Below are 27997 nucleotides of genomic sequence, written 5' to 3'. Positions count from 1 at the left end.
AAATCAAAGTTTTGGGGTATCATGGGTATGTCACCAGGTAGTTTAAATCCTTGGCTTTTAATGATAATGGAAATTAAAACTAAAGCACAAATTTACAGAAAAATTTTAAGTGGAGAGTTGGAAGATAGGGAGAGACTCCAACTTAGACAGCTGGAGCAGGAACACTGTGAAATAAGGGTTCAGACTGGCCCACCTGCAAAGGCGGGAGGCCAGCTTTCAAGGGTTAGCTGGTGGACTGAGGCCCTGTTGATGATTGTCTCAACCTTGGTGTCACAGGTCTGGAATCTTTATGGCTGGGAGATGCTTTTGTTCCCAGGTGATCACAAGTTCAGGACAGTGGCTAGAGTCTTCCCAGGCATGTTGAAAGTCCCTGGAAACCAGCATCCTAGGATCTTCAGTCCTGAAGAGGGTGAGATCATGTAAATTCAGGGCTAATCACCTTGTTTTTAAACAGACACTGTACATGATTAACTTATCTATACAGAGAGATGAGAAGGAATTTGACTCGTTGCTTTGTTTTTGTTTTTTTCAATTAAGAAAACCATCCTTACAACACGGGATGATTTTTTAAAGTAGGGCCTAGAACACTTAGCCACCAATTAGGTGCTGAATAGCAGAGCTGCATCCTCAGTTTATGCCATGAATTCATAGGGGATAGGTTCCAGCAACTCAGGCTCCTTCCCACTGGTTGTCACAAAGTGTATTCTGGCAGGGCAGGCTGGAGCTTCAGTTGAACCCAGGTACCTTTCTCTTTGGCTTCCTTCTTCTGATCATTCTTCTTGATATGTTTCAGGAAGCTATCTCAAGTCTTTGAGTGCTTAATATGTTCAGAACATACATTAATGCTCTTGGGAAGTATCTTGCCCTTGCTTGTTTACAAGAATGCCAGGAGCATGCTGGGTAACACCGTAGACTCTTCCTGTTTTGCCATGGTAACATTTGTGTGGTGTTTCTTTTCGCACAGTACCCGTTCCCTTGATGTCTGCATCACCCTTTTTATGGATTCACATGTGTGATCAAAGGAACAACCTGTGTTTTCTAAAAGGCCTGGAGAACATGTACCTGGTTCCCCTCCTCTTCCCCTTTGTGTTCTGCATTTTGGCAAATTACTGGAAGATGGTGGTTCCAACCAGAAGGAACTTGACTCAAGTTTTATGATAACAAAGGATATAAAATGGAAGTCAAACTTTTTTCTTTTAGTTATCTATAGGGCATCTGTAAGCCCACGTGAAGAGTTAAAGTTCATTGCAAAAATGGCTATGTCCCTGATGGTCCCGAGAGAAAACACAAATGTTTTAGTGGACAGCAGGTAAGAGCCCAGGATTCTGCCTGTTTTCCATTCCTATAGTAATCCCTGACAGCGTTGTTGTTGTACAAACAGGATGGGTTGTGTTGGCCTACTTTAGGGAGAAGGCGGTCCTCGTCAGTCGTTAGGTGGATACCTCCTTTAGTTTGAGACCTTGAGGTTTTCCAACCCCCTCAGCCATGGTCTAGACGTTGTGTGTGCCTAAACCTCTCTGCACACTTAGTGGATGTTACAGCCTCTTGAGCTAAAGTTTGAAACCACAAGTTTGTGGAGATCTTATTGGTAGCTAATAATTAAGAAAGTAAAAGAAAAAATCATGTGTTTGCTTTTCAAGTAGCCCCCAGCCATAGCCTCCAAACTGCTAATGACAGCTTCCAGGTAAACTCAAAGTTTTGAATTCTGAGAATTTTGGGTTTCAGGTCTTGAGATTAGATTAGGAATGCCCTCCTGAATACATTTAGTTGTTCTTGCTTCTCTCTCTCCTCTTGTTAGAAGAGGAGGAGAAGATAAGGACTTTGGTCCAGTTTGTTTACTACTGAATCTCTAGATCTTAGAGCATTTGGCAATACTCAAAAATTCATTGAATAGTTTGAGAATGCAAACCTCATTTGAAAATAGCCTTTCGAGAGAGGTCACATAACAAGAACAAAAGTCTCACAGTGCTTGATTAATGGTTTGACGATGACCAGCATGTATTGAGCTTTATTATACTATGCCCACTAGCCACTGTTAAATATCCTAGCATGGGATAGCACATTGCATTCCTGCAATATAATAACATAGCCATTTTTGCAATGAACTTTAACTCTTCACGTGGGCTTACAGATGCCCTATAGATAACTAAAAGAAAAAAGTTTGACTTCCATTTTATATCCTTTGTTATCATAAATACCAATACCACCCTCAGATTTCAGTGGACTTCCAGAAGAACTCACAGGTTGACAAAGCTGTTTTACTCATAGCAGAAAAGTACAGATTAAAATCAACAAAGGGAAGGTGCACATGGAGCAGGGTCCAAGAGACAAGCAGGTATCAGAAGTCTTCTTCGGGGCTGGGGATTTAGCTCAGCAGCAAAGCGCCTGCCTGGCAAGCGCAAGGTCATGAGTTCAGTTCCTGGTACCGGAGAAAAAAAAAAAAAAGAAGTCTTCTTCTAGCGTCCTCTCCCAGAAATTGTGTGGTCGCATACATGGAGTCTTGCCAATCACTGGAGCTCCAGAGGTAGCTTCTATTGGAGTCGGTCACAAAGGCGAGGCAGCCCTTCATCATTCAGTCTCACTCTGAGTGACTAACCCCATGACCCAAGGTCCGTGCAATAAGTCGTTGGCATGGGGTGTCCACCGTGACCCCAGACCCGTAAACAAATGCTAGACAAAACAATTCCAAGGACTTAGAAACAACCTCCCAGGAGCAGGTCAGAGGCCTGCTCTGGGTATAAATATGAAGGTATAAGTATGAGTGTGTAAATCGTCCAGAGGGAATAAATAATGTGAGGGTATAAATAATCCAGACACGCTGAGTTAATCCTTCACTGTGCAGATGAGATGTGTGCTGTGGTTTCCTTCACAAATGAGGCCACTTGGCGGCTTAGACTCAGTCTCTTGTCTGAGGTTACATTGTAGTCTCTTGGATCCACTACTGGAGTCAGCAAATTTTCTTTGATCAGCCCAGATAGTGAGTATATTGATGGTTTCATGGCCATAAGGTATGATTGCAAAGCCTTAATGCTGCTTTTGTGGCACAAAAGGAGGCTTCAACCCATGGTGTACACAGATGTTACTGGCCATGAAGGTCCCAACTGCCCATTGCTCTCCAGAAAGCACAGGAGGCGCTTTTGGAGGAAAGAAAAGGTTTATTCAAAGCTAGCTCTTAGGGAGACAAAGAGGTCTTTGTCTCAGATGCCTTCCTATGTTAAGTGTGCCAAGGAGAGAGGGAAGAATACAGTGAGCTGTGTTGTCTGCACACACAAACCCCTGCCCCAGCCATTCTGGACCCTGCCCTCCTGGGCCACTGTCTGCATATTTCTTTTAGAGGGATATGCTAGTTTTGCGACAGAGACCTTGCTTCCCTGTCTGTTCATCTGAGCTGATAGAGAATAGCAGTTTTAAGCCCTCAGCATGAGAAGTTTGCAGAAGGAGCTTATCTTTAAAAGAAAGAAGTCTTGATTTTTAAAGACCCATTTTTGCCCCTGGTTACAGGGATGCTGTGTTGAAATAAACCTTTAATTTATAAAAATAGGCTGTGGGCCGTACCTTGCCACCCCCCCACACTCAGTTTGAAGTCAAAAAGTAAATAATGGAGAATTATTGATCATATTGATAATTCAAAAAGAACTAGCTTTTAGTTTTACCGGTTTTCCCTTTTGCTTTTTTGTTTTCTGTTCCACTAATTTCTGCTCTGAGTTTTCTCTTTGGTTCTGCTTACTTTGGATTTAATTTGTTCTTTTTGTAATTTCTTAAAGTTGTGGCTAAGGCTATTCATTGGGAACATTATATGGTGACTGAGGCATTTAGTGTTACAAATTTATCCATAAGTACTGCTTTAGCAGTATCCTACTTTTTTGAATAACTATAGATTCATATGCAGCTAAGAAATTCATAGAAATCTCGTGTACCCTACCTAGCTTCTCAGTGGTCCTGTTGTAGATCTGTAGTACAATATCACAAACAGAATATTGGCAGTAGTGTAATAATAGAGTCAAGATACAGAACACCTCTGTTACCAAAAAGAGCTCTCGTGCTGCCCTTTCACACCTGCTTTCATCCCGCCTACTCCTGCAGCCGCTCCTCAACCATTGACAACCGCTAATCTGGTCTTCTTCCCTCTAATTCTGTCATTCCAAGAATGTTACAGAAATGGGATCGCACAGTATGTAACCGCCTCCCATTTTTTTTCACCCAGGGGATTATTCGTCCAGGTCGTTGTGTGTATAATTTACTGCTTAGTACTACCAGGGCATGGGTGTACCATAGCTGGAGCTGTGCATTCGCTGAAGGACATGTGGGTTGTGTCCTGTTTGGGGCAATTACAAATCAAACTGCTGTCCATAGACATTCATGTATGAGTTTTTTGTGTATCTAAGTTTTAGTATCTCAGTGGATAAGTGGCAGTAATTGCTGAGCTAGATGGTAGTTGCATGCTTAGGTTTTAACTTGGTGAATATAACCTCTGAGTTTCTCCCTTGCAGTAGGAAGAGGTTGAAATCTTTGTTCATTTCTACTACTCTTAGCTGAGCTGTGTGGAGTCTTCCTTATGTAATTCAAGGACCGGCCAGATTAGAGCCAAGTTAGGGGCCTCGTCTCTCAGGCTGTCTCCTCCAGGATCCCCAGCCTCTTTCCAGCTTCTGACTTTGCCCGAAACTGTCTCCCTGTTCTCTGTGTCACTGTGGCAAATTTGTGGCTTACCTGTGTGGTTCCAGCTCGGCTCTCCTCTGGGAATAAAGCCGTGACAGCGAGAGTTGCCCAGTGCCTTCCCTCTGAGTGTAGACCTCTAGGCTGTGCCGGCTTTTCAAGTAGAAACCTTGAAATATTCTGTCCAAACTTTATAGTTTTCTGCAAAGAGATTATCCCAATAGGAGATACTCTGCCATTTCCCGCAATGGACCTATTTTGAATTTCATGCAAACAACAGCATACCCTTCCATATTTTGCTTTCTTTTTTATCTACTACATACATAATGGAAATTTTTTCCCTTTCAGTGTGTGTAATAATGCCATGATTTTATACTTGCATAATTATCTGCTATCTGGATACAGCTGGGTCCTGACGTGGCAGGGGGCCAGCCCCTCCCTGCCTCCGTCCTCGGTTCCTCATGCCCTGGAAGGAGGACTCAGTCAGGACACACAGGCCGTGCAGGCGTCTAGGCAGAGCTGACTGCGAGACGGGTACCGAGACTGCACCTTCCAGCGAGAAGGCGGGCGGTGCAGGAAGGCGTCTGCCCGTGCGAGTTTGCTCAGGTTTTTACGCTCTCAGAAGTGACCCCTGGGTCCAGGAGCTGGAGTGGCGCGATGCTGGGCCACATTTACTCCGAGGTCACTGCGGAGCTGCAGAACGTCTTCCTGTCCTTTGCAGGTGGTCAGTGTTCCCTGAGGGGCTTCAGCTGCATCTGAAACTCACAGAAGTTCTTAAGCAAGCAGGCCCTGCCCGGGGCGGGAGGGTCTCTGCGTAGCACCTCCTTTCTTGACGTTTCTGGGCTGTGGCTGTGGCAGCCAGGAATGGCTGGGCTTTGTCCTAGAGCTGGACGCCCCGTGGCCAGGGTTCAGAAGAGATGGGTGCTGTGTGCTCCATAAGCTGCCACTGTGCCCGTGGACCACTTCAGGTCTGGGAGCTATGAAGTGATTATGAATGTGTTATATGCTGAAGTCTGTTTCTTACCAGGCAATGCATACTGTTTTGGATTCACTCCCTTTTTGTCCCTCAGGCCCACTAATGTCTTAATTATTTGCCTAACAGATATTTTTTAACAAGGCCGACTGTTGATAGACATTTGTTTCCTTTTTTTTTTCGGCTATTTTAATATTGCGAGGCAACCCATTAGGGACCCCTCCTGTCTCTCAGGAGCTATTCCTATTCCCCATTACTTTTCCCCCCAAAATTTTCCTACTCTTAAAAAAATAAAAAATTAAGTTGGGTGTAGTAGCTCATGCCTGTAACCCCAGGTCTCCAGAGGCTGAGACACGAGGATCTTTGGGAGTTCAAGGCCAGCCTGGGCTATGTAGTGTCTTCCAAAAAAGTAAATAAATATTGCTGCAGTATACATCCTTGAACATAAGGCTTTTGCCTATGTGCAAGCATTTTTGGATTAATTCCTAGAAGGAGAATTATCAAATTGCCCTACATAGACATTGCTTGGATTTGTTTCCAACATTGGTGAGACTGCTGTTTCCTTCCCATATTCGCACCCACTCATTTTATTTAAAATTTTTGTCCGTCTGCTTATTTTTGCAAATGACTTTGTTTTAATAGACAGTTCTTTTCAGAGTGTAGTTAAGCACCTTTTACTGTGTTTAAAAGCCGCTTACATTTTTTTCTGTGAACTTCCTATTTATGTCCTTTGCCTATTTTTCTTCTCGGATTTCAGTCTTCTTTGTAGGAACTATTCTATAATATAGGATAATATATATTATCATACTTTCTCCTGTTTTTCATTTGTCTTAACTTAGTTGAGAAGCTTTTCATCTTGTAGAAAGCCTTGTGTTTTTTTCAGTCCAGTGTATCCATTTTCTAATGTCTGAGTTATGAGTTGTATTTAGAAAAACCTTTCTGTATATCAGATTAAAATTTTCTTCTACAGATTTTCTATTGCTTTTTTAAATGTCATTTATTATGTTTAAATGTTTTTATCAAACTAAAAAATTTATCTTGGGAGAAAATGTAGAAACAGTGGAACCTTTTTCTCTGTTTTGCCAGATAGCTGCCTTTAATGTCACATTTAGGCTTTCTTTGCTCCAATATATATATATTTTTTTCTACTTTTTAAATTTCCTTGTGCTACATTCAAAATTTATTTTTTACATCTATATCTTCAATGAATTTAAAAGATATTTTGACGTATGATGAATTGGCACCACACCTAACTTCCCATCCAAGTAAAGAATTAGGTTTTCCACCATTTATTAATTTTCTCACAAATTTCAAGTACTATTTTCAATATCTCAATTTTTATATATGTACCTATATTTTACTTGTGTTTTGTTGATTGCTCACTTTATGCACACTAATATATTGTCATTTATCTGAAAGATAAAAATACTAGTAAAAGCCAGGCATGGTGGCACACATCTGTAATCCCAGCACTTGGGAGGCTAAGGCAGGAGGATCACCACAAGTTTAAGGCCAGCCTGGTTACATAGTGAGACCCTACCTCCAAAAAAAAATAAAAATTAAAAAAATACTAGTAAAGAAGGTTTGTTTAGAAGATACTGAAATGTATAAATCTAAAAATATTTTGGTTCTCTTTCATATATTCTAATTGTGCTTGAAAAATCATACAGTAAATTAGTGTCTTAAATGTATAATTCAGTTTGGACAGAAATAACATCTTTACCTTTATCCAAGAATGTGGTCTGTCTTGCTTTTTGGTGCTGATTTGTGTGGAGGAGGAGGGTACTGGGAATGGAATTCAGAGCCTCCTGCATATTAAACATGCTCTACCACTGAGCTACAGCCTATGTCCTTTGTATTTGTTAATATTTCATGTCTTTCCGTTGATTTTTTTTTTTTTGGTAGGTTTCTAAACATTCTAATAATAGTGTGATACCATTATTGGAAAATCTGAGTGCACTTTTTTATCTTTGGTATTGGGGATTGAACCCAGAGTCTCACTCATACTAAGTAAGCACTGTACCTCTGAACTACATCCCCAGCCCTGCTATGGATGTTTTAAGTGACTGACAAGATACTAACTAGCACCATATTAAGTGATTATCTCTGACTGCTGGAGTGACAGGTGATTTGGGGGTTCATTTTCTTGGAGCTTGTTTACAAAAGTTTAATATTTGAGCATGCATAACTGTTTCTTTCTTTTTGGGTGTGTGTGAGCGCACTTGTGCACATTCACAAACACTAGGGATTGAACCCAGGACCTCCCACATGCTAAGCACGTGATCTGCCACTGCCATTTCTCATCATGTATAACTTTCTTATAAAAATATAATTGCCCAAAAGCTACTTCTAAAGTGTCTTTAAATACAGCTGTGTTTAAAATACATTTAAATAGTTCATTAGAAAAATATCTTATATTCATAAATACCATCTAAAAATAAAAATAACTCAATGTTTTTTTTCCTGAAAAACACAATTTTACCTGCCCATAACTTGAAATAGTAGCTTATACAGTTAAAAGATAGCAAAAGCTAGAAAATGTGTTGATTTACATTAATTTTTCTCTTCAGCAGTGGAAATTTTATAAGTCAATACTTGGTATTTTAAGTTGCATAGTATAGAATTGTTTTCACGGTTGGCCATAATCTTAATTGTTTAACATCTAATACATTCTAAAAATCTGCTAAGTTTTATAGTTATACATTATACAGAGGTATTTACTCCTGTTCCTAACTGTAATCTCTTCACAGTATAGAATTTCTGACAAGATGACTGTTAAAGAAGACAAAGAAAATATTTATGAAGTTTGCAAAAGGTCTGTAACATTATTTCCAATCACACTCCACAGTTGTCACTGAACCAATTTGTATTTTGGGTGTGTTTCTCGTGCTGTGTTGTGTATGCTTGAGCTACTATACCACAAACCATACATGACTATAATTAATACGTCACATGCCCCCCAGATATAAAGGGTATTCTAGGCTACTTTACAGCTGTCTGTAGGTTTTTTGAGCCACAAGCATATTTTTTGAGGAAAGGTAAGGAGTGATGATAAAAGGAAAGAATGCATGTGTGACTTTTGTGAAGGTCACAGTGGCTAAAAGCAAATGAATGTTGAATTTTGAAAGCATCTTGCATAGATGCAGTGATTAGTACCAAGAGCTGAGAGCACAGTCACTAGAATATGGAAAACCACCGCACCTAGAATCAGAAGACTCCTTAGGACCGCCCGACCAGTCCTCTCTCTCACCTTGCTGTTGGGACGAGGCGCACCTGTGCTGGGTGCAGGGTCCTGTGGGGCTTCGTTCCAGGTCGGTGTCCTCACAAAGACTTGGTCAAGACACTGAAAAGGCGGCGAGAGTGTCCATTTATTGAAGGTAGAAAGGAAGTACGTCTCTCAGAGTGACAGCTGGCTGGTGGGCAGGCTCACGGGCCTCGGGGTAGGCCCTCTGAGGATAAGGGAGAGGGCTCTTACGTCGGAATTCCTGGGCTGCCTCTCTGATGCCAGCTAAGGCACTGGGACAGTCATCCTGTCACACAGTCACTTGACATGCCAGTAAACTGCCCTGTAGGAAAGTTTGCTTGGCTCCCTGCATGTGTAAATGAGGGCTTGAAAAGAGTATCTTCTGATCGGTCCTGTGAACAGGACCAGACTCAAATGAAGAACTGAAAAATAGCACTTTCCTGATTGGTTCTGTGTACAATGGTGATGACTGTCGCTGAGGAGTGCCCTCACCCTCGGAGTGTCCCTCACCCTGCTGCCCTTGTGTTAGAGCAAGGTCAGAGGATGGCCATGTCCAAGTCTATTTATGTCTAGGCGGTGGTTTTCAAAGGCTGATGCTTAGACAGCAGCATCCCATAGGAACACGTAGATACTGGGTCCGAAACTCTGCGAAGGGGCGCACTGACCTGTGTTCAGGAGAAGCTCGTCCTGGTACGTGCTTAGGTTTGAGGACTGTTAAGGAAAAGGATAGGGAAGAATTAGGTTGGCATCCAAGTCCAGAATGGTTCGTGACCATTTGGAGATATTATTAAACAAAATTACAAGGTCACTTTGTTTTTCTAATGAAAATACTTGACCTGCAAACTAAAATAGTGTCATCACAGCCTGAAAAGTTTTATCACTTGGCTGTACCACAGTTATCCCCTTGTGATGTTGGTCAGGTCACTATATCTCCCCGGGCCTCAGTCATCCAATCCAAAAAAGGACTTACTACATAGTCTCTTTCATCTGTAAAAATCCATAATCTCCCCTTTTTCGTTTTACATTGTTGCTTTTGTTTTATGGAGGGGGGCACAGTGGCTACACATTAGTGATATCCCAAGTTCAGAAGAGAACTGTTATCTTGCGTGAAATTTTAAAATTACATCAGTGGTACTAAATTTCAACTAGGTATAAGCCCTGTTTCTTACTGTTTTTACTGCTGTGGCCCAGAAAACTCCTACTGTGAAAACTTACTGGAATTGTTTTTGAGTTAAAAAAATTACAGTGTCTCCATGTTGGATAAGTCTCTTAAAAAGTAAACTCATTCCTATCTATGAGTCCTCCTGGCTTAAGTAATTTATTTTCCTTGATAAGTAACTTCCAGTTTAATTGTTTATAAAATTGACTACGTAGGATGTCACATACTTGGGCATGGTTATAGCTGCTTAAATCGGCAGTTTTGAAACAGTAACGTTTTCAATGCCTTCTCTCCCTAGAAGAATGTGTAATAGGTTTATTATATAGAGTAACCCTTAAATACAATTTGTATAGTAGTCTCCTTTCCCCTTGGGTGCATTCCAGAGCTGCCAAGAATACATGAAACTACAGCTAGTACCAAACCCTAGACAGAATATGAATTTTCATATACATACAAACCTATAAAAAAGTTCAATTTATAAATTACTTTCAGTAAGGAATTAACCACATTCATCAATAATAGAACAATCCTAACAGTAGGCTGTAATAAGCTGTGTAAATGAGAACAGTTCCCGGCCTGTGCCTAGGCTTCCTGCAGTGAGGTGAGGTGATGCAGATCCCACACAAAGCAGTGGGGGGGTGAACAAGCAAGCGTTGTGATGTGCAGTGGCCTCTACTTGAATATAGGTGGTGAAGAACCGAGCCAGCTGGCCTAACATGAAGGTTGCTACTAAGTGCTTAACTCGCGGGTAGCATGGATTGACAGGGCAGAGGGATGGTTCACTTCCCAGTTGGCACAAGACAGCATTTCATCACATTACTTAGAGATAGTATGTGATTCAAAACATTATTTCTCGGGTTCCCCATTTAATACTTTTGTACCACGACTGACCATAGGTAACTGAAACCATGGACGTAAAACCATTGGTAAAAGAAGAGTAATATAATTCACTCATTTTGTTTCACTGTCGGTAATTGGTTGGCATTTTCTGAATTAGATCAGCCTAGCACCTCCTCAAACCTTTTGTCTGGTGTGATCAAAAAAAAAAAAATCGCAGCCGGACGTGGTGGTTCATGCCTATAATCCCAGCACTCGGGAGGCTGAGGCAGGAGGATCGTTGTGAGTTTGAGGCCAGCCTGGGCTACAAAGTGAGCTCAAGGCCCGCCTGAACTGCATAGCAAGACCCTGTCTCAAAAGAGACCAAAAAAAAAAAAAAAAAATCACATGTAGTCTAGCTACATTGGAAGGCTGAGATGAGAGGGTTGCTTGAACCCAGTTCAAGGCCAGCCTGGGCAGTATAAGAGCCTGTCTTAGTTTTTGCTCTAGTTTTAACCATACCACCCATTCCCGTCCCTGCCCCAACCATTTAACAAGTTCTGGCTTTGTATTCAAGCAGGAATATTCTATTGAAAGTATTGAAGTATCCTATGCTATATAAAATCTGTAGAGTATTAGATTGCATTTTTACTTGATTCTCATTACTTCAGTATTTTTAAAACAAATTTAAATTCTGAGTGCGGTTTTTCTGCTTACACAGCAAAGATTCTAGAAATGGAGAGATCATGGTTGGTGAATGTCAGTTAGCGACACTGAGCCCCAAACCTCTGCGCTTGTCAGCGCCCCCTGTGAATCTAAGTGGCCGTCAAGAGAACGCAGTACCAAAGCCCTGGATGAATGGTAAACTCGTTTTCTTAATACAGTCCTGTCGGCTTTGGGTAACGTAGAAACTGTGTAGGAGATGTTCCCATCAGAAACAAAAAAATCTAGAGAGAGAAATAGAAACAAGTACGGACTGTGTCAAAATTAGTTACCTTTAATATTTTTGATGGGGCAATTTCTGAAATATGTGTTACGTGTTAGTGGTACAGGTAAGTTACAGCAAATACCTAAAATATTTCTATTTTAATTTCATGCATTTGCATATCTATTTTAAGGTTTATGTCAGGTTTTCTTTAATGATACATAATGCTCCGAACAAAATTCCATCGAAGAATGAATTGGGAAGCTAAATAATCACTTCATACTGCATGAGCTTGACTCTCCCGCGCCTTTGCGGTGCTGACTTCCTGCTGCCTGGTGTTCTGCACTGTAGCAGCAAGTTCACAGTAGTCAGGTCTGTCCTCTCAAAAAGTCTTCCCCTTTTCACAGGGCGAATGACTGCAGAACTATGCAGCAAGACTTCAGACAGTTCCCTGTTATATCTGGAAGCTACGGAGGTCACAAATAAAATGACTTAAAACTAGAAATACTTTATTTGTACAGAAGAGTGTTTTACAGTGCCCTAGTTCTCAAAAAAGACCACCATGAAGGAGTAATGGCTGGCATATTAGCCAGGTTGGGCTGCCGTAGCACCATACTAGAGACAGGTAAATTAACCCATAGATACCGGTTTCACACGGTTGTGAAGGCTAAAGGTCCGAGAACAAGGTTCCAGCGGGACTCAGTTTTTGGTAAGGGCGCTGTTTCTGGCTTGCGGAAGGCTCCCTTCTTGCTAAGCTCACACATCCTTTCTTGGACATGTGCAAGTACAGAGTGCTTTGGCGTCTGTTCCTACAAGGACTCATATGTATGACTTCATTTGACCCAAAGGCCTGAGCTGTAAAGGCCCAATCTCCAAACACAGTCACATCTCAGGTTAGGGCATTAGTATTCAGTTTGGCAGGGGAACCCAGTCCAGTCCATAGCACTGGGTTTGGTAGCATCCTTCCTTCAGGCTTACTGTGTGTGGTGTTCGTCTGTTAGAGGTGTATCATTTGAATGCAGTGCTCAGTGCTACAGTGTAAGGCTTTTAAGAAAGTCCTCTGCAGCTTACAGTGAGAAGTGTTAATTCAGACCTAGAAATGCATGAACGATACTCAAAATGCCCTGTTGTACAGTAACACACATAGCAGTACAGTCTGTAAAGGGAACATGTATGTTCCAGAGTGAAACTTCAAAGCAGCTGGTAGTGTCCATTGTTCTGATGGGAAGGAGGGGAACAGGCTGCTGTAAAATGCCATTCTAATCGTTTCTAGATGTCAGATTTCCCGGAAAACCTTCTGTCCTCAAGCTGCAGAATCCTGAAGCTTGTGAAATATTCAAAAGGGAAAAAAATATAGAGGTAAGAAAAATACTTTTTCTTACTTAAGAAAAAGTAACCCAGACATTGGGCCCCTTCTGATTGTTAGTCTGTCATCATTTGTAAGCAGTCCCAGACATTCAGGTTTTGAGTGGGGACTCATGGTAAAGAGCATATGCACAACGTCAGAGTTAGAAGCGGAGAAAGGAGAGCCCCGAACCAAAACTAGAGCGCCCGTCGTGAAGGGGAGGGTGCTGACGGAAGCGCTCTCTGCGACGTGGTCCGTGGCCTTCTCCACTGCGTGCCTGTTCCTGTCAGAGAAGCCAAGGAGATCTGGTTCTCATGGTGCATCTGGGATATGATGCAGGCTGTAACCAGGCTAACTCTCTGTGAAAGGGGAGGCAGAAGGATGCCAGGAAAGAGGGGCTGGGAGGCCAGGTGGCACGCGTCAGGCTAGGAGTCCATGGGATATTTCCGTGCTTTCCTGTCAAGTTTGCTAGGAACCTAAAAGTAAAGTTCTAAAAGATGTAAAGTCAAACTCTAACCTTGGTGGAATATTTTACACTAAGAAAGATTAAGAAAAGTCACAGACAGATCACTCTAAATTGTTTCAAATGTAAATTTGGGGGGTATCTTTTCTTAGCAAATGAGTAAACAGTTTACTTTGAAGTATTTCTGTTGTTTCAGGGTTGGAAGTGTAACTCAGCGGTAGGGCAGAGGCTTAGTGTGTCTGAAGGCCCCGTGTTTGAGTCCCAGCACCACAAAAAATACATACACGTTTCTGTTGTTTCAGATGTTTTCTCATGGGCCATGTTTTCAATTAACACAGAAAGGTATTTTTTTCTAATTTTCTAGATGTTCCAGAAGCCACTGGGGCTGATGATCCCCCACAGATACTGCAAGTTTCATTTTAACACCATCCGAGGCTGTGAGCGATCACTGTGCAAGTTTGCTCATGTGCCTGAGCCGGGGGATGAAAAGGTAAAATGAAGGCAGACGTGGGCATAGTTTTTTTATTGGGGTCTTGGCCTAGCCCCAATCTCCTAAACAAGCAAATGGCAAACAGCTTAAGTAAAAGAGACCAGTGGTATGATTTTGGGGGCTCCGGGAAGGTCAGAACTCTCTCTCAGGAGCAAAAACTCTCTGGAGTAGGGATAAAGAACTTCTCTGGACACCCGTACTTATTCCCACACTTGGGGGTGAAGGAAGGGGACGGTTTGAAAGCCCAAAGCCCGAGAAGTTGAAACAAAGGCAGTAAGTTCTGCCAGTTAAGAGAACTGTCTGTTCTCTAAGGTTCGAAGCCTTATTGCTCTGGATTAGGGTGAGTCTGCAGCCGTGTCCTCAGTGTTATCTTTACTTCAGAGCCCTGTGAAAGCACTTTTCCAGCCGAGCCAGAGGTCCCTGTGTTCAGCAACTTAACCCTGGACAGCCCGGTCTCCAAAAGCTTTTCCTATCTCAGTCATGCATTTTAATTTGGATTTTCAGTTTCTTCTCATAGCATGGGTGAGCTTGTACCTATTGTGCTTTATACAAATGGTATTATTCAATGTTCTTTTGTATATGACTTCCTTTTTATTTTTAGCTTATTGTTTAAGAAACAGAATCTTACTATGCTGCCCAGACTTGGCCTCAAACTTCTGGGCAGAGCCACCCTCCTACATCAGCCACCTTGAGTACCGCACCAAGGCCTACAAGTTTGTGCCAAAGTGCGGCTTGCCTGCTTTTACTTTATAGTTTTGAAATAGGTCTGTTATTTGTTAGTTGTAGATTGTTTTTCATTGCTGTATAATAACTAGTATTCCATTGTGTGAGTATATCAAGATTCATTTTGTGGATAAATAATACTGGGGTTTTTTTGCTTTTTTTTAATCTTAAAAAATAAAGAAAACATTAACAGACAGACATCCATTTACAAAATAGCATAAGGATAATACCAACAAAACAGAGTTACAGACAGAGTTGTAGGAAATTAACCATGGTTGTTGTATTACTTACTGATAACTTCCAAGTGGTTTCTCAGGAAAACAAATAGAGATATACAAGATTGGTCAAACAAGTAATCGTTAACTGTTCCTTTCTGTAGAGCAATATAAGACATTAGTACAAGTATGTTAGCTATCCTGTATATACATACTTACATAATTTCCCCTTCTTTCCCTTCTCTTTTCCCACACTCCAGTTGCCCTTTACTTTTGAGCATCTTCCTTTCATTTCACATGTCTGTCATACCTTCTATTTTTTATTCACTCTTTCAGGTCTTACGCTATAGTGAGACAATACGATGCTTACATGTGCAGGTCTGATTTATTTCATGTGTGAGTATGGTCTCTAGTTGTGACTATTTACCTATAAAAGTCTCGAGTTGATCTTTCTTTATAGCTGAGTAGTGTTCCATTATATAAAAATACCACAATTTTTTCATCCAATCCTCAGTGGATGAGCATTTGGGTTGCTTCCACAATTTAGCAATTACAGATTGCACTGCTATGAACCTGGGTGCACATACATCGCTGTGATATGGTGTTTTCTGATCTTCTGGGAAAATACCCAGAAGGGGAATAGCTGGGTTGAATGGAACCTCTAGACCTAGTTTGCTGGGGAATCTCCAAACTGATTTCCTCAGTGGTTTCACCAGTCGAGGTGCGTATTACAGCAGTGATGCTCTTGGTGTTCTTCTGCACGGTTTTGGAGAACAGATGTACACATTCTCAGAGATTACACTTAAACTGGAGTTGCTGCTCCTGGTGTCTGTGTATGTTCAATCTTAGTAGATGCTGAACAGGTTTCCAGAGTGGTTACACAGATCACTGTCGCCACCAGTGTCAGAGTTCTGGATGGGTCACATCCTTTCCACCTGTTGATGTGTTAAGCCTTTTAATTTTAGCCGTCCTGGGGGTGAGTAGTGATGTCTGCCCTGGTGATTGATGGGGTTGAGCATCTTTCAAAAATGTACCTTGGACATTTGGATATATTCTTTTTGGAAGTATCCAAATATTCTCCCTGTATCCTATGGGATTATCTCTTTTATACCAACATACAGGAACTCCAGATAAGGTTTTTTTGTTGAATATACATAATACCCATTTTTTTACTGCTTTATAAGTTGCCTTTTTATCCTTTTTAAGCTATCTTTCAAGAAACAACTTTTATGTAGTCCAATTTGTCAGTCATTTTCTTTTTATGGTGTTAACTTTTTGCATCCTCTTGAGCATGTCTTTGCCAAGATCATGATAATGTTCTCCTGTGTCTTTTCCTTTAAAAGCTGGCTGTTTTTTGCCTTTTGTGTTTAGAACTCTCATCCAGCTAGAGCTGGGGTTTTCTGTAATAGGAGAAGAGGGTCTGTTTTTCCATGTGGACTTCCAGGTTACCCAGCACCGCTTATTAAAAAGGTCGTTGTTCCCGCATGGCACAGCTGTCTCACCCTGTCACAGATTCACTGACAGTGTAAGAGTGGGTCTCTCCCTAGGCTCGGTTCTCCTAAGCTGTCAGTGTGTTTATCCTGGCACCAGAAATGGTTATTTTTAAAATAATTTAAATAAGGTTTCCATAATGAACTCAGTATGCATTTCAAACCTGTGAGTTAACCAAAGTCAGCCTTAATTAGGCTCTTTTTAAAATTTTGAAATAAGCCAAAGGATAACATTGAAATTTTTGTAGTTCTTATGAAATATAAAAAGCTAATTTTATATTTTTTTATGACTTTCGTAGGTCTGCATGGAGGTATTTAAGAAATACATAAGTATCAATGAACTGTGCTTGCTACAGCGCGCAGGTATGAAGGAACTAAATGTTACAGATTCATGAATGTGTTTCACAGGATGGGCTGTTTTCTCTTATAGTTTGAAAATAAGTTTAAAGCTTCCTACGTCTGAAAGCTGAATGTCCTAATGGCTCACTTGGCCATAGGCTTAAAAATAAATACAGTAACTTGGTTAATAAACAATTATCTAGGGGCTGGGGATTTAGCTCAGCGGCAAAATCGCCTGCCTGGCAAGCGCAAGGTCGTGAGTTCGGTTCCTGGTACCGGAGAAAAATCAAAAAAAAAATAAATAAATAAATAAACAATTATCTACCAAAGCTTTCTTATTTACTAATATTTTCATGACTTAGAAATTTCTTTTAAGGGGCTGGGGATTTAGCTCAGCAGCACAGTGCCTGCCTGGCAAGCACAGGGTTGTGAGTTGGATTCCCAGTCCCGGAAAAAAAAAACAAAAAAAAAAAAATGAAAAAAGAAAAAAATTTCATTTATAGATTAGGAGGAAAGGGAACTTCATTAGCCTTTAATATCTAAAAGGATCATGTAGAACCTCCTTGTAGGTTCTATCAGGGTGTAGAACATCCTTCCCTCCTTCATCCTTCTTTTCACACTTCCCCAGGGCCAGCACACCATCCCCAGGGAGGTGTGCAGCTCCCTCAGGAGGCCAGGGTGTGTCAGGTCCGTGCTGCCCCTGCCCTGCCCTGCCCTACCCTGTGGCGGAGACGCCTCCTTCTAACCCCTTCCCCATGTCACAGACCGACTTAGCTTCCAAAGCTTAGGCTTAGGAAATAGGATCAGTTTCTCTGTCAGGTCTTGTCTGAGTCCACAGCCCTGTCCCATTCTTTGTGTTCCTCTCCGTATACCAGGTTGAGAGCCCCGGGAGGACAGTGTATGTCAGTGACCCCCCAGACCACGTGGTGTGGTGGCCACGCACCGAAGCTCCCCCTCACCTTCTCTCAGCCTCATTCGGCTGCATACAGAGGCTCCGTCCAGCTTATTGTTCTGTCTCGCAGCCCATGGTATTTTCCCAGGGGTTGGAAGACGCATCCCCAGGAACTTCATACTGAGTAGAGGAAAAAGGACCCTTTATGGGAATGTGATCTGCGGGACTGTGATAGTCAAGGAGAAGCAGCTGCACGTGATTGGATGTGGGTGAATTTTTAAGTTCCAAAAATAACATCATAACATGAACCCAGAGAAAAAGGGAATGGCACGGAGCAGCTACAGAGTCCCAAAAGTGCAGTTCCGTGTGGAGGCCCACTGTGCACACAGGAGAAATACATCTGAATTGAGTTTTAAAACAATTCATACAGAAAAGTAAGAGCTTATAGCAAAGAATAAATGTAAGAGCTCATCATGAGCCTGTGGACCCACGTGCACACCTGTAACCCTAGCACTTGGGAGGCTGAGACAGGAGGATTGTCCTGGGTTTGAGCCCAGCCTAGTTTATGTAATGAGTTCAAGGACAGTCCAAACTGAACAGTGAGACCTTGTCTAAAAAGAGCCTGTGAGCTGGGCGTGGTAGGGCATGCCTGTAATCCCAACACTCGAATGGGTTTGGCCTGAGGCAGGAGGATCGTTGCAAGTTCGAGGCCAGCCTGGGCTACAAAGTGAGCTCAAAGTCAGCCTGAACTGCATAGCAAGACCCTGTCTCAAAAAGAAAAATAAATAAATAAATAAATAAAAAATAAAAAGAGCCTATGGAAATTGTTACAAAAATAGAAACTTAGATCAGTTGAATAGAAGATACCTCAGAATAGACCTGGTCTTGTATACAAGGGGGCTTAGTGTTTACAAAGACCATATGATTTGAGAGAGGAGTTATTTAATAAGTGGTACTAAGATAACAGGATGGCGGTGTACAAGATAGAGTCCGAGTACTATCCACATAAGGTATGGATGGAACTGCTTGGACCTATAGAGTGGCCCAGGGGCCACATCGGTGCCTAAAGAAAGGTAGCTGAGTGGAATTTTAACTTTTTATTTAGAAGTAATTTCTAACTCATAAAAGGTTACAGGCATAAGAATAGTACAAGGAATATTCATATCCTTCATTATTTGTACTTTATGTCCCCCAGGCGTGCGTGCATGGGTATGTGTGTGTGTGTGTGTGTGTGTAAGAGAGAAAGAGAGAGAGAGATGCAGTTACTACTTAAAGGTATGTTGCATACATTATGGTCCTTTACCCCTAAGTACTTTGTGTGTGTGTGTGTGTGTGTGTGTGTGTGTGTGTGTGTGTGGGAGAGGGAGGGAGGGAGAGATGCAGTTACCACTTAAAGGTATGTTACATACATTATGGTCCTTTACCCCTAAGTACTTCAGCGCACATTTCCTAAAAATAAGATAGCCTTTTGTGTAAGGCGTGGTGGTTTTGTCTAATCTGTTTGTATTCAGATTCTGTTACTTTATAGCATTTCCTCCTTTACTGACAGTCGAGGATCTAGTCCAGCATTAACTATTCATTTGGTTGTCAGGTCTCTTTAGCCTCTTTTAACTTGGAACATTTTCAGTTTTCCTCTGACTCTGTGTGTGTGTGTGTATACATTTAAGCATTTTTTCCATTGGCATTATATGCATTCACAGTGTTGTATAACCGTCACCACTGTCCATTCATTTTCGAAACTTCTTCATTCCAAACAGCAGCTGTAGGGGCTGGGGATTTAGCTCAGCGGCAAAGCACCTGCTTGGCAAGCGCAAGGTCGTGAGTTCTGTTCCCAGTACCAGAGAAAAACCAAAAAAAAAAAAAAAAAAAACGACAAACAACAGCTGTAACCATTAAACAGTAACGTCCCGTTGCCCCAGCAGCTGCCCCCAATACCTGCTGATCTACTTTCTGGCTCTGCTGCCTACTCTAGGGACTTCATGTAAGTGGTGTTATTTCACAACTGACTTATTTCTCAACATAAAGTCTCCAAGGTTCATCATGTTACATTATGCATCAGAATCTCCGTCCTTGTTAAGGCTAATGTTCCCTTGTATGCATATGTCACGTTTCTCTTCTGTTAGTGAACACCAGGGTTGTCTCCACCTTTGGCGTCAGTGAGTGAGGTCGCTGATAGCCTTCATGTGCAGGAAGTGTCTGACTCCCTGCTTTCAGTTCTGTGGGTTGATGCCTAGGAGCAAGACCATGGGCCTGCTTGTATGTTTTATATTTACGCTTCCACGTAAAATTTCCTTTCCAGAAGCTTAATGGCTAAAACCATTTGGGAAAACTACTGTTTGGTGTAACCAAAATGAATCAGTATGCTGTAATAACAACTCAGGAGAAAACTAAGTTTTTTTATATTCGCTTTTTTGAAAAGGTGTGATTTCCATAATTTTAATTAAAGGAAGTACAAAAGATACGAAGTTGATCATACACATTTAAACTTAAAAAGCCTTTAGCACATCTTAGATTTACCATTGGTAATGTACAGAAATATTTGAATTTTAAGGCTAAGGAGTTCAGTCAGCTGTTTACCACGGGCTGAGCTTTGCTTCTGCGTGTGAAACTGGAAGCAGATCTGGAGAGAGCCTCGGCCCCTCCTGGGCCAGCCCGGGCCGTCCTAGTCAGAGGCATGAGGAAGACACCTGGAGGTGGTTGGGCCCTCGGGAAAGCAGCATTCTGAGTGGACAGGATCTTTTAAAAAGCAGGATAGCAGGTTGTACCAAAAGCTGTCAAATGCATAAGCCTTTGCCACCCAACACTTTCACAGGAAGGGTCATTTTTTAGTTGCATTAACATTTTAAAAATAATAATTGCAAAAAGGAGGGTCACATAGAAATCAGTGAACAATTATATACATACATAGATTCTTCTTAACTAGCCTTTTAATATCTACAGTCCTGGTTTTATTAATGAATTATGATAGAAACTCTGAATTTCTTCTTCTAAGGTAGATTTAGACTGTAAATTCAGCCCCCCAATAAAGGAGCGAGATTTATCTCTATGTGCCCATGGATGTAGTATACACAGCAGCTTTCTAGCAGTGTTGAATATTACTATACCATATTATAAAAGTTGTTAAAAAGTACTGTAATTTTAAAATTAATTTTACAGTTGTGCTACTGAACTTTGGTATTATTATGTTTGCAAGCAACACCAGCTAGTAATAATTAATTTTACAAGTAATTGAGCTAGAAATAAGTATTTCTGGTAGTGATAATTAACACAAAAATAAAACCAAAAGTGGCCAGGAGTGGTGGTGCATACCTATAATCCCAGCACTTGGGAGGCTAAGGCAGGAGGATCACCTCAAATTCAGGGTCAGCCTGGGCTACATAGTGAGTTCAAGGCCAGCCTGAACTGCACAGTGAAACTTTGTCTTTAAAAAAAAAAAAAAAAAAAGTTAAAACCAAAATAACTTTTTGGTTTTTTTTTTGGTACTGACACTCAAACTCATGACCTCAGGCTTGCCAGGCAAGCACTTACGCTGCTGAGCTACATCCCTGGCCCAACTTTGGTTTTCTGTTTTTGTTTTTGTTTTTGTTTTTTGGTACCAGAAATCTAACTCAGAACCTTGCACTTGCCAGGCTGGCACTTGTGCCTCTGAGCTATGTCCCTGGCCCCAAAATAACTTTTCTAAGGCAATTTTAGCCAAAATGTACAGAGTTTGATATGGAAAGTTTAGAAGTGGGGGAAAAAAGAATGAAGTGGCCTAAGTTAATTTTAGGTCTTATTTTGTGTGTTTCGTGTGTGTGTGTGACCAACACTCAGGCTAGTCTTAAACTTAAATGATCCTCCTGCCTGAGATTCCAGAGTGCTGGGATTATGGGCCTGGGCTACCACATCTGGCTCCCAATTTTTTTTTTTTTTTTTTTTTATTTTCTCCGGTACCGGGAACCGAACTCACAACCTTGCGCTTGCCAGGCAGGCGCTTTGCCGCTGAGCTAAATCCCCAGCCCATCTGGCTCCCAATTAACTGTAGTAAAATTAATGCAAAAAAGTTGGAAATAGTGTAAGTGCTATATAGAAAATAGATTAAGAAATTGGACAAAAAAAATTTTAAAACGGCTTTCTCAAAAATTAATCAGTATTATATTTTAGTAGAATATCCATCCATAATCATAAATAGGAATAAAAAACGTCCCACGTCAGTACACTGGTAGAGTTGACAAAAATAAGTATATGTTAAAGTAGTCTGCACCCACCACCAGCTTCTGCACCTTCTCACACACATGCAGCCCACATCCAAGGCTCAAGCCTCCCTGTCCCTGATGCTCCAGGAGCTTGTGTTGAGCCCGGCTATGTCTGGCAGCTTGGACTGAGGTCTTGTGGATGGTGTCTGAACACTCTGAATGCTAAATGAACTTGGCTGACTTCAAATGTTACTTCCGTTTTGACTTTTGCTTTAATTTCATCAAGTATTTCTGGTACTGGCAATGTGTCTTTCAGGATTAATTTATAACTATCTTTAAATGTAGAAAATTTTTCTTAGAAAATGTAGATATCTTAAAAGCAACAAATAACTATTTTTCCACTTTCAGTAAACATATTTATGGAGTACTACAGGAAGTTTCCCCCCGGGATGCATTTTGACTTACAAGTGCTCAACGAGCTCCTGCTTTCTTTACTCAGATACTGCCTACTGAAGGAAGTATTTCAGGTAGTGAACCTCAGCATAATGATTAAAATGCTGGTAAGTAACCTGAGAACGTCATTTTTAGAAAATATTTTACATGAGTATCCTTGTTGTTTTTTTTAAGTTAGCAGATAACTTTCTGTGTTTGTTAAATACTTCCTAGAGAAAGCTTGTTCTTCAGCGTAAACAAATTTGAGAAACTTAAAGTGTACTGAAAGAAGGTATTAAAATGAATGTAACTTTTTTGTTTTATTCAGCCTGCTCTAAAAATATTACTACAAATATTTGAGCATGTGGCAACTATGAAATTAAGGAATGCTGTACCTGCTTTAATTGATATCTTTTGTAAGGTACGATTTCTCTCTTTTATTTTCTAATTTGAATATCCAAGAAAGTAATTATTTCTACATTCACCCTTTACATCCTGGATGTCAGAGAATACTATTTTCAGAAATGGTTGATTTTTCCTCCTGGAATAGTTTGTAGACAGACTCTGGTAACTGACAAGCCTTCCCCTTAAGCGAATAGTTCCACGCACCCTAAGTGACTGCTTTCTGATTTGTAAATATCTTCGTCTCTATTCTTCAAGCATAGAGAAAATTCTTTCTCTAAAAGATGTGAGGTCATTTATAATAAAAATAAGTGAATTAATAACTAAATAGAAAATTGCGACCAAAACAAAATAGAAACATAGTATCTAAGAATTTGTTTTAAATTTGGTACTAGCCAGGCGTGGTGGTGCATGCCTGTAATCCCGGTGCTCAGGAGGCTCAGGCAGGAGGATTGTGGGGAGTTCGAGGCCAGCCTGAACTACATAGCGACAGCCTGAACTACATAGCGAGACCCTGTCTCAAAAAGACTAAAAACTACACCATAACCACTCTCACAGATGGGTGGATATTTGAGTGAATGCGTTCAGTTCCACACTAGGAGGCTTGACAGAATGCGTGTTTGGAAATATTAACTCAGAAGTTGCTTACCACTATATAGCTGTTGCAAACCTCAGTGAGAGGGTTGAGTGTGGCTCGGTGTAGAGCACATGCCCAGTGTGCTCAGAGTCCTGGGCTCGGTCCCCAGCACCTCAGAGAGAAATAAAAAAGGAAACCTCATGAGGATCGCATAAAGTGTCTGACACTGAATAACTTCACTTTCTGCAAAATGTTTCCCAGTTACTGTCCAAATAAAATTACCTTTAGTGGTGACCATCTGACAGAGACAGTGTGTCATTTTTGCTTGGTTAATATGAGCCTGGTTTCTGGGACAACTTTAAAGGTGTCACCAAATCTGAGGTAATTTTACTGAGAGTCCAGAGGTAGGGAAAAAATCTCAGCAACTATTTGCTATTATTTTTCTTCATTAAACTGAATTCTGCCTTAAAATACACATCAGTTAGAAATTCTAGCCACCCATGGGGGCACACACCTATAATCCCTGCACTGTGGAGGGTGAGGCAGGAGAATTGTTTTGAGTTCGAGACCAGCTTGGGCTATGAAGTGAGCTCAAGGCCAGCCTGAATTGCGTAGGGAGACCCTGTCTGAAAAAGACAAAAAAAAAGAGAGCGCAGTTCTAACAGCTGTCTAGGTGTGGCGGCGTATACTTGTAATTCCAGCACTCTGGGAAGCTGAAGTAGGAGGGTCTCAAGTTCAAGCCCAGACTGGGCAGCTTGGCAGCTCAATGAGACCTGCCTCAAAGTAAGAAGAGGACTAGGGATGTAGCCTAGTGTGAAGGCCCTGGGTTCAACCCCCAGTACCCCCCCAGAGATAGTTCTAATATCAGACTTACAGCTTCTTAGATAGGCATGTGTTATTGCTTGGGGTAGGTAGCTTCTCTTTTAGTCTCCCCTGCTATTGTTTTGCTGTCCTACCCCAAATTCTTATTTCCTGGTACTGCTTTCAAATCTAGGCTGAAGAGGTAAGGCACAATTCACCCAGACATTCCAAAAAGAAGGTCTGATACTTTAATAATTTCTGAATAGGAAGGAATTCCCAAAAACCAGAATGGAACCATAGAAGATTCTTAGTAAAAATGTTGCTCACGGAATGTCACACAGCTCTCAGCTGAATCTGTCATAATCCTGTGCCCACCCTGCTCATAGTAGCCTGGGGCAGAGCTGTAATAAGACTGTCAGCCTGCAGCCTGTGTGCTCCAGCCCTTCCGGGGTAGCATCGTGCCCCAGAAGAGCTGTCGGAGGAGCCCTTCCTTTGTGCATTCCCAGGGCAGACTCCTAGCTGTCTCCAGTAAAGCCAAGGTACACGAAGAAGACAGGAAATGAGGCAAATGTGAACTAAGGAAAAACTGTCACATGGGTCTTTTTAAAGTGACGTAGTGTACTGATTATACATGGGCCGCGAGTCGTACCTGGGCTGTCACAGACTGTTCTCTGGCCGCAGCCCCCTTCGGAGGAGGCTCACAGGCGGCTGCACTGAAAGCACCTGAGCCCCACTGAGGAGGGGCAGGTGGTAAACGGTGCACTGACTTCGACAGGAGAAAGTTCAGTTTTTACATTGAAAACTCATTATTTTTACTTTAAATTCTTAAGGTGTGTTTGTGGTTGTCAAACGTTGGAGAAAATATGCTCAGGATTTTTTATTGAGTTTCAGTTTCAACATGCATCAGCTCTCGCGGCAGTGTTGGTTGTTCACGCACATTGGCTTCTCAGCTCTTCCACAGCGTCACAGTAACTACTTTTTTCTCTTCTGCAGCTTGTTGAAGCTGGGATGGTGCTTGACCCAGAACATTTTAACTATATTGTTAAGCTTTTATGCCAACTGCAGGCTTCCAAACAAGACATAGCTGCAATTTTGGAAATCAAATCCAGGTGAGAAAAATCATTATTGTTAAGGCTAGAATATGTATACTCTAGCAAGGACCTATACAGGATGACGGCAGAGCGCTTTGAACTGCGCATCTGCACAAGCATCTGTATGGCAGCCATCGGGAGCCCTCCCAGCTCTTCGTGACGCCTGCCTCACCGAGCCCCTCAGTGCCTCACTTCACCCCAGCACCTGGTACATGAAGTACAAAAGAGTCCTTTTCTTCTTGTGCACTCGCATCTTGTCATTTTAGTTTAATAAAATGTCTTAGTGCCTCTTGTGTTAGCTTTTTTCTGTTGCTATGACAAATGCCTGAGAAAACCAACTTACCGAGGGAAAGTTTACTTTGGCTCACGATTTCAGCGCTTTCAGCCGTGGTCCTTGGTCCTGCTGTTCCTGCACCTGTGCTGAGGCAGCACATAATGGCAGGGAGTGTGCAGCGGAGTGGACCAGCCACCTCATAGTAGCCAGGAAACAGAGTGAGCACAGAAGGGGCCAGGGAGGGGCCGTGCCCTTTACAGACACACCCACTGCCCTGTTTCCTGCTGTGCCTGTGCCTTGCAGGAGGTCAGAGCCCACGTGATCTAGTCGCTTCCCACAGCCGCACGTCGGAACACTGCTGCCCAGCTGCAGCACGTACTCCATGTGCCCGCCTGGCGCCTCTCCTGCATTGCATTCGTTCTCTGTTTGGCCATGGCCTCTGGAGGCCTTGGCTTTTTAACCTCTGATAATATACACTATTTTTACTAAAGTATAACTTACATAGAAAAAATATACAAATTATGAGTACCTCAATGAACCATAACTTTTTAAATAAAATGAGATTTGATAAAGACTAAATGGCATCAACCACCCAAGCCCTTCAGAATTCTCAAAACTCTGTATCTCATTCTTCTCTATCTGCTAATGCAGAGGTTCCCAGATTCTCTTGGTGCAGAGTCCCAAGGCCAAAAGAAATACATTAGCAGTCCCATTCATTAAAGAGTTAGATCCAGAGCAGTCAGTGGTAGCATTCGTGCAGTATCTGACAGTGGCGCTGGGAGATGCCAGCACACCGCAGTGCCACCCTATGGTTTCGTGGGGAGCCCTACATGCCTTGGTGCAGTCAGGGAGCCGCAGCTCTTGGGGATGCTGCTGCCCACCAGGCACCAGCAGCGAAGTTAATTGGAGTTTTTCATTTTAACTCCTGGTGGCCAACATTATTTATGTTCCTACGAAAATTAGAACTTGTACTTGGATTAAATAGATTTGAAGATCTACCTAGGAGGTGAAATTCTGTGAGAAAAGTACAGTTCATTTAGCTCACACTTCTGGAATGTGATCCATTTTAAGTAGGATGTCCCAGTGTTCTGAACATTAAGTTCATTCTTTCCCTGGGCCATGTGCGCTCTGGGCTACGGCAGGGAGGTTAAGTGGCTGGAAGATTTTAGTCTTTTGCCAGATAGAGTCGCAGCCAGCCTAGGGAAGTGTGCGCAGAAGCTGGAGGGGGCAGCATCCTTGTACCAGGGCAGCCCCAGACCTCCCCGCTTCACACAGTGGCTGGGAGTGAGATCTGTTGTGTGGGAAGCCTGGAACACACCACCCGTTTTCAGATTTTGAGAATGACAGCCCTGCAGTTGTTCCTACAGTCCTTCACACTCGCCCAGTGCAGAGTGGTTTGCAGTGTTCTTTACAAGGTGCTAATGCTGGTGTCCTGTTGCATGGACAGGAGAGTGTTGAGGGAACAGGGACGTAACCGTGAGGCGTTAAGGGTGTGGGTCATGATTGGGCTTGACCCAGCCCCAAAGGAAAAGAAATTCGTGCATATTATTTTATGCTTGAATTTTCCTAACTCCATGTGAAATAATTAACCTTTCCATGATACAGAAATGAGTTTTAATGGATATTAATACTTCGATTTTTGTATTTTTTAATTAGCTAGTTTACAGTTCATTTGAAAGGTTTTCAAAATACATATGCTGGCCACAAGAATTTGAACATTTATTGAGAATTTGTTTGCCTAACAAGAAATTTGTTAATATACATTCAGTGATTATTTTAAGATATTTACATTGATAGCAATTACCGACATGTCAGGACTTCTGTCTTCTATTTTACTATTTCTTTTTTTTTTTTTTTTTTTGGTACTAAGAATCAAACTCAGGACCTTGTGCTTGCCAGGCAGGCGCTTGTGCCACTGAGCTATATCCCCGGCCATATTTTACTATTTCTTTTGTTTGACTCCTGTTTCCCTTTCTTTGTCTTCTTGTGGGGATTATCTATATTGTTTTTGTGTCTCTATGTATAGGTTTTTTAGTAATTGCTCTAATCAGTTTATCTTTTGACACAGTGATCCCATTTCTAAGAATGTACCCTGATATACTTCTATTGATACAAAAATCCATATACCAATGATTATTCAAAAGAGCATCATTTATAATTGCATAATATCAGAGATCACCTAAATGCCCACGCACTAGGTAAATAACATATGATATATGTATACATGGAGTACTGTACTTCAGAGCTGTAAAAGAGAAGAATGGGGAACCCCACTATGAGCTGATTTAGAGTGACGTCCAGGATATACTGCTGGTGAAGTGTTCTATATGCAGCCCTTACAGGACAGCAGTTGGAGGGTGATTCTGTACCCTCTACAGGAAATGCATTCTCCTCCAAAGGAAGGTTAAAAACTGAAGGAGGAAAGCAATACATCACAACACATTAGTTTTTAAAAGGGCGCAAGTGGCTCATATTACTATCAAATAAAGTAGACGTCATAGCAAAGAAAATTACCAGG

General features: G+C 41.7%; 1 protein-coding gene and 1 long non-coding RNA gene across 7 annotated transcripts in view; one reads left to right on the top strand and one right to left on the bottom strand.

Annotated features, from left to right (window-relative positions):
- Positions 1-27997, top strand: part of Topaz1 (testis and ovary specific PAZ domain containing 1) — a 58334-nt gene that overhangs the window by 9850 nt on the left and 20487 nt on the right. For all 3 annotated transcript variants that reach the window (XM_013513518.1, XM_013513517.1, XM_013513516.1), the window contains exons 6-13: positions 8377-8441; positions 11567-11706; positions 13044-13129; positions 13943-14068; positions 16796-16859; positions 22311-22462; positions 22663-22755; positions 25108-25223. In XM_013513518.1, coding sequence (XP_013368972.1) covers positions 8377-8441; positions 11567-11706; positions 13044-13129; positions 13943-14068; positions 16796-16859; positions 22311-22462; positions 22663-22755; positions 25108-25223 — 842 coding nt within the window. The remainder of the gene's footprint in view (positions 1-8376; positions 8442-11566; positions 11707-13043; positions 13130-13942; positions 14069-16795; positions 16860-22310; positions 22463-22662; positions 22756-25107; positions 25224-27997) is intronic.
- Positions 119-25681, bottom strand: LOC106148369. Of its 4 annotated transcripts, XR_001233748.1 has the most exons (6): positions 25549-25681; positions 23386-23485; positions 9536-9581; positions 8877-8969; positions 4708-4854; positions 2457-3134 (listed from the first exon to the last, which is right to left on the bottom strand). It is a non-coding gene; the product is annotated as an uncharacterized LOC106148369 (long non-coding RNA). The 4 variants fall into 4 exon arrangements; XR_001233750.1 differs by lacking the exons at positions 2457-3134; positions 4708-4854 and adding an exon at positions 119-400; XR_001233751.1 differs by lacking the exons at positions 2457-3134; positions 4708-4854; positions 8877-8969; positions 9536-9581 and adding exons at positions 15723-16406; positions 17795-17907.

Source organism: Chinchilla lanigera, unplaced genomic scaffold, assembly GCF_000276665.1.
Source record: "Chinchilla lanigera isolate Chin_1 unplaced genomic scaffold, ChiLan1.0 scaffold00019, whole genome shotgun sequence".
NCBI classification, from domain to species: Eukaryota; Metazoa; Chordata; class Mammalia; order Rodentia; family Chinchillidae; genus Chinchilla; species Chinchilla lanigera.
This window is presented reverse-complemented; position numbering and strand designations above follow the sequence as displayed.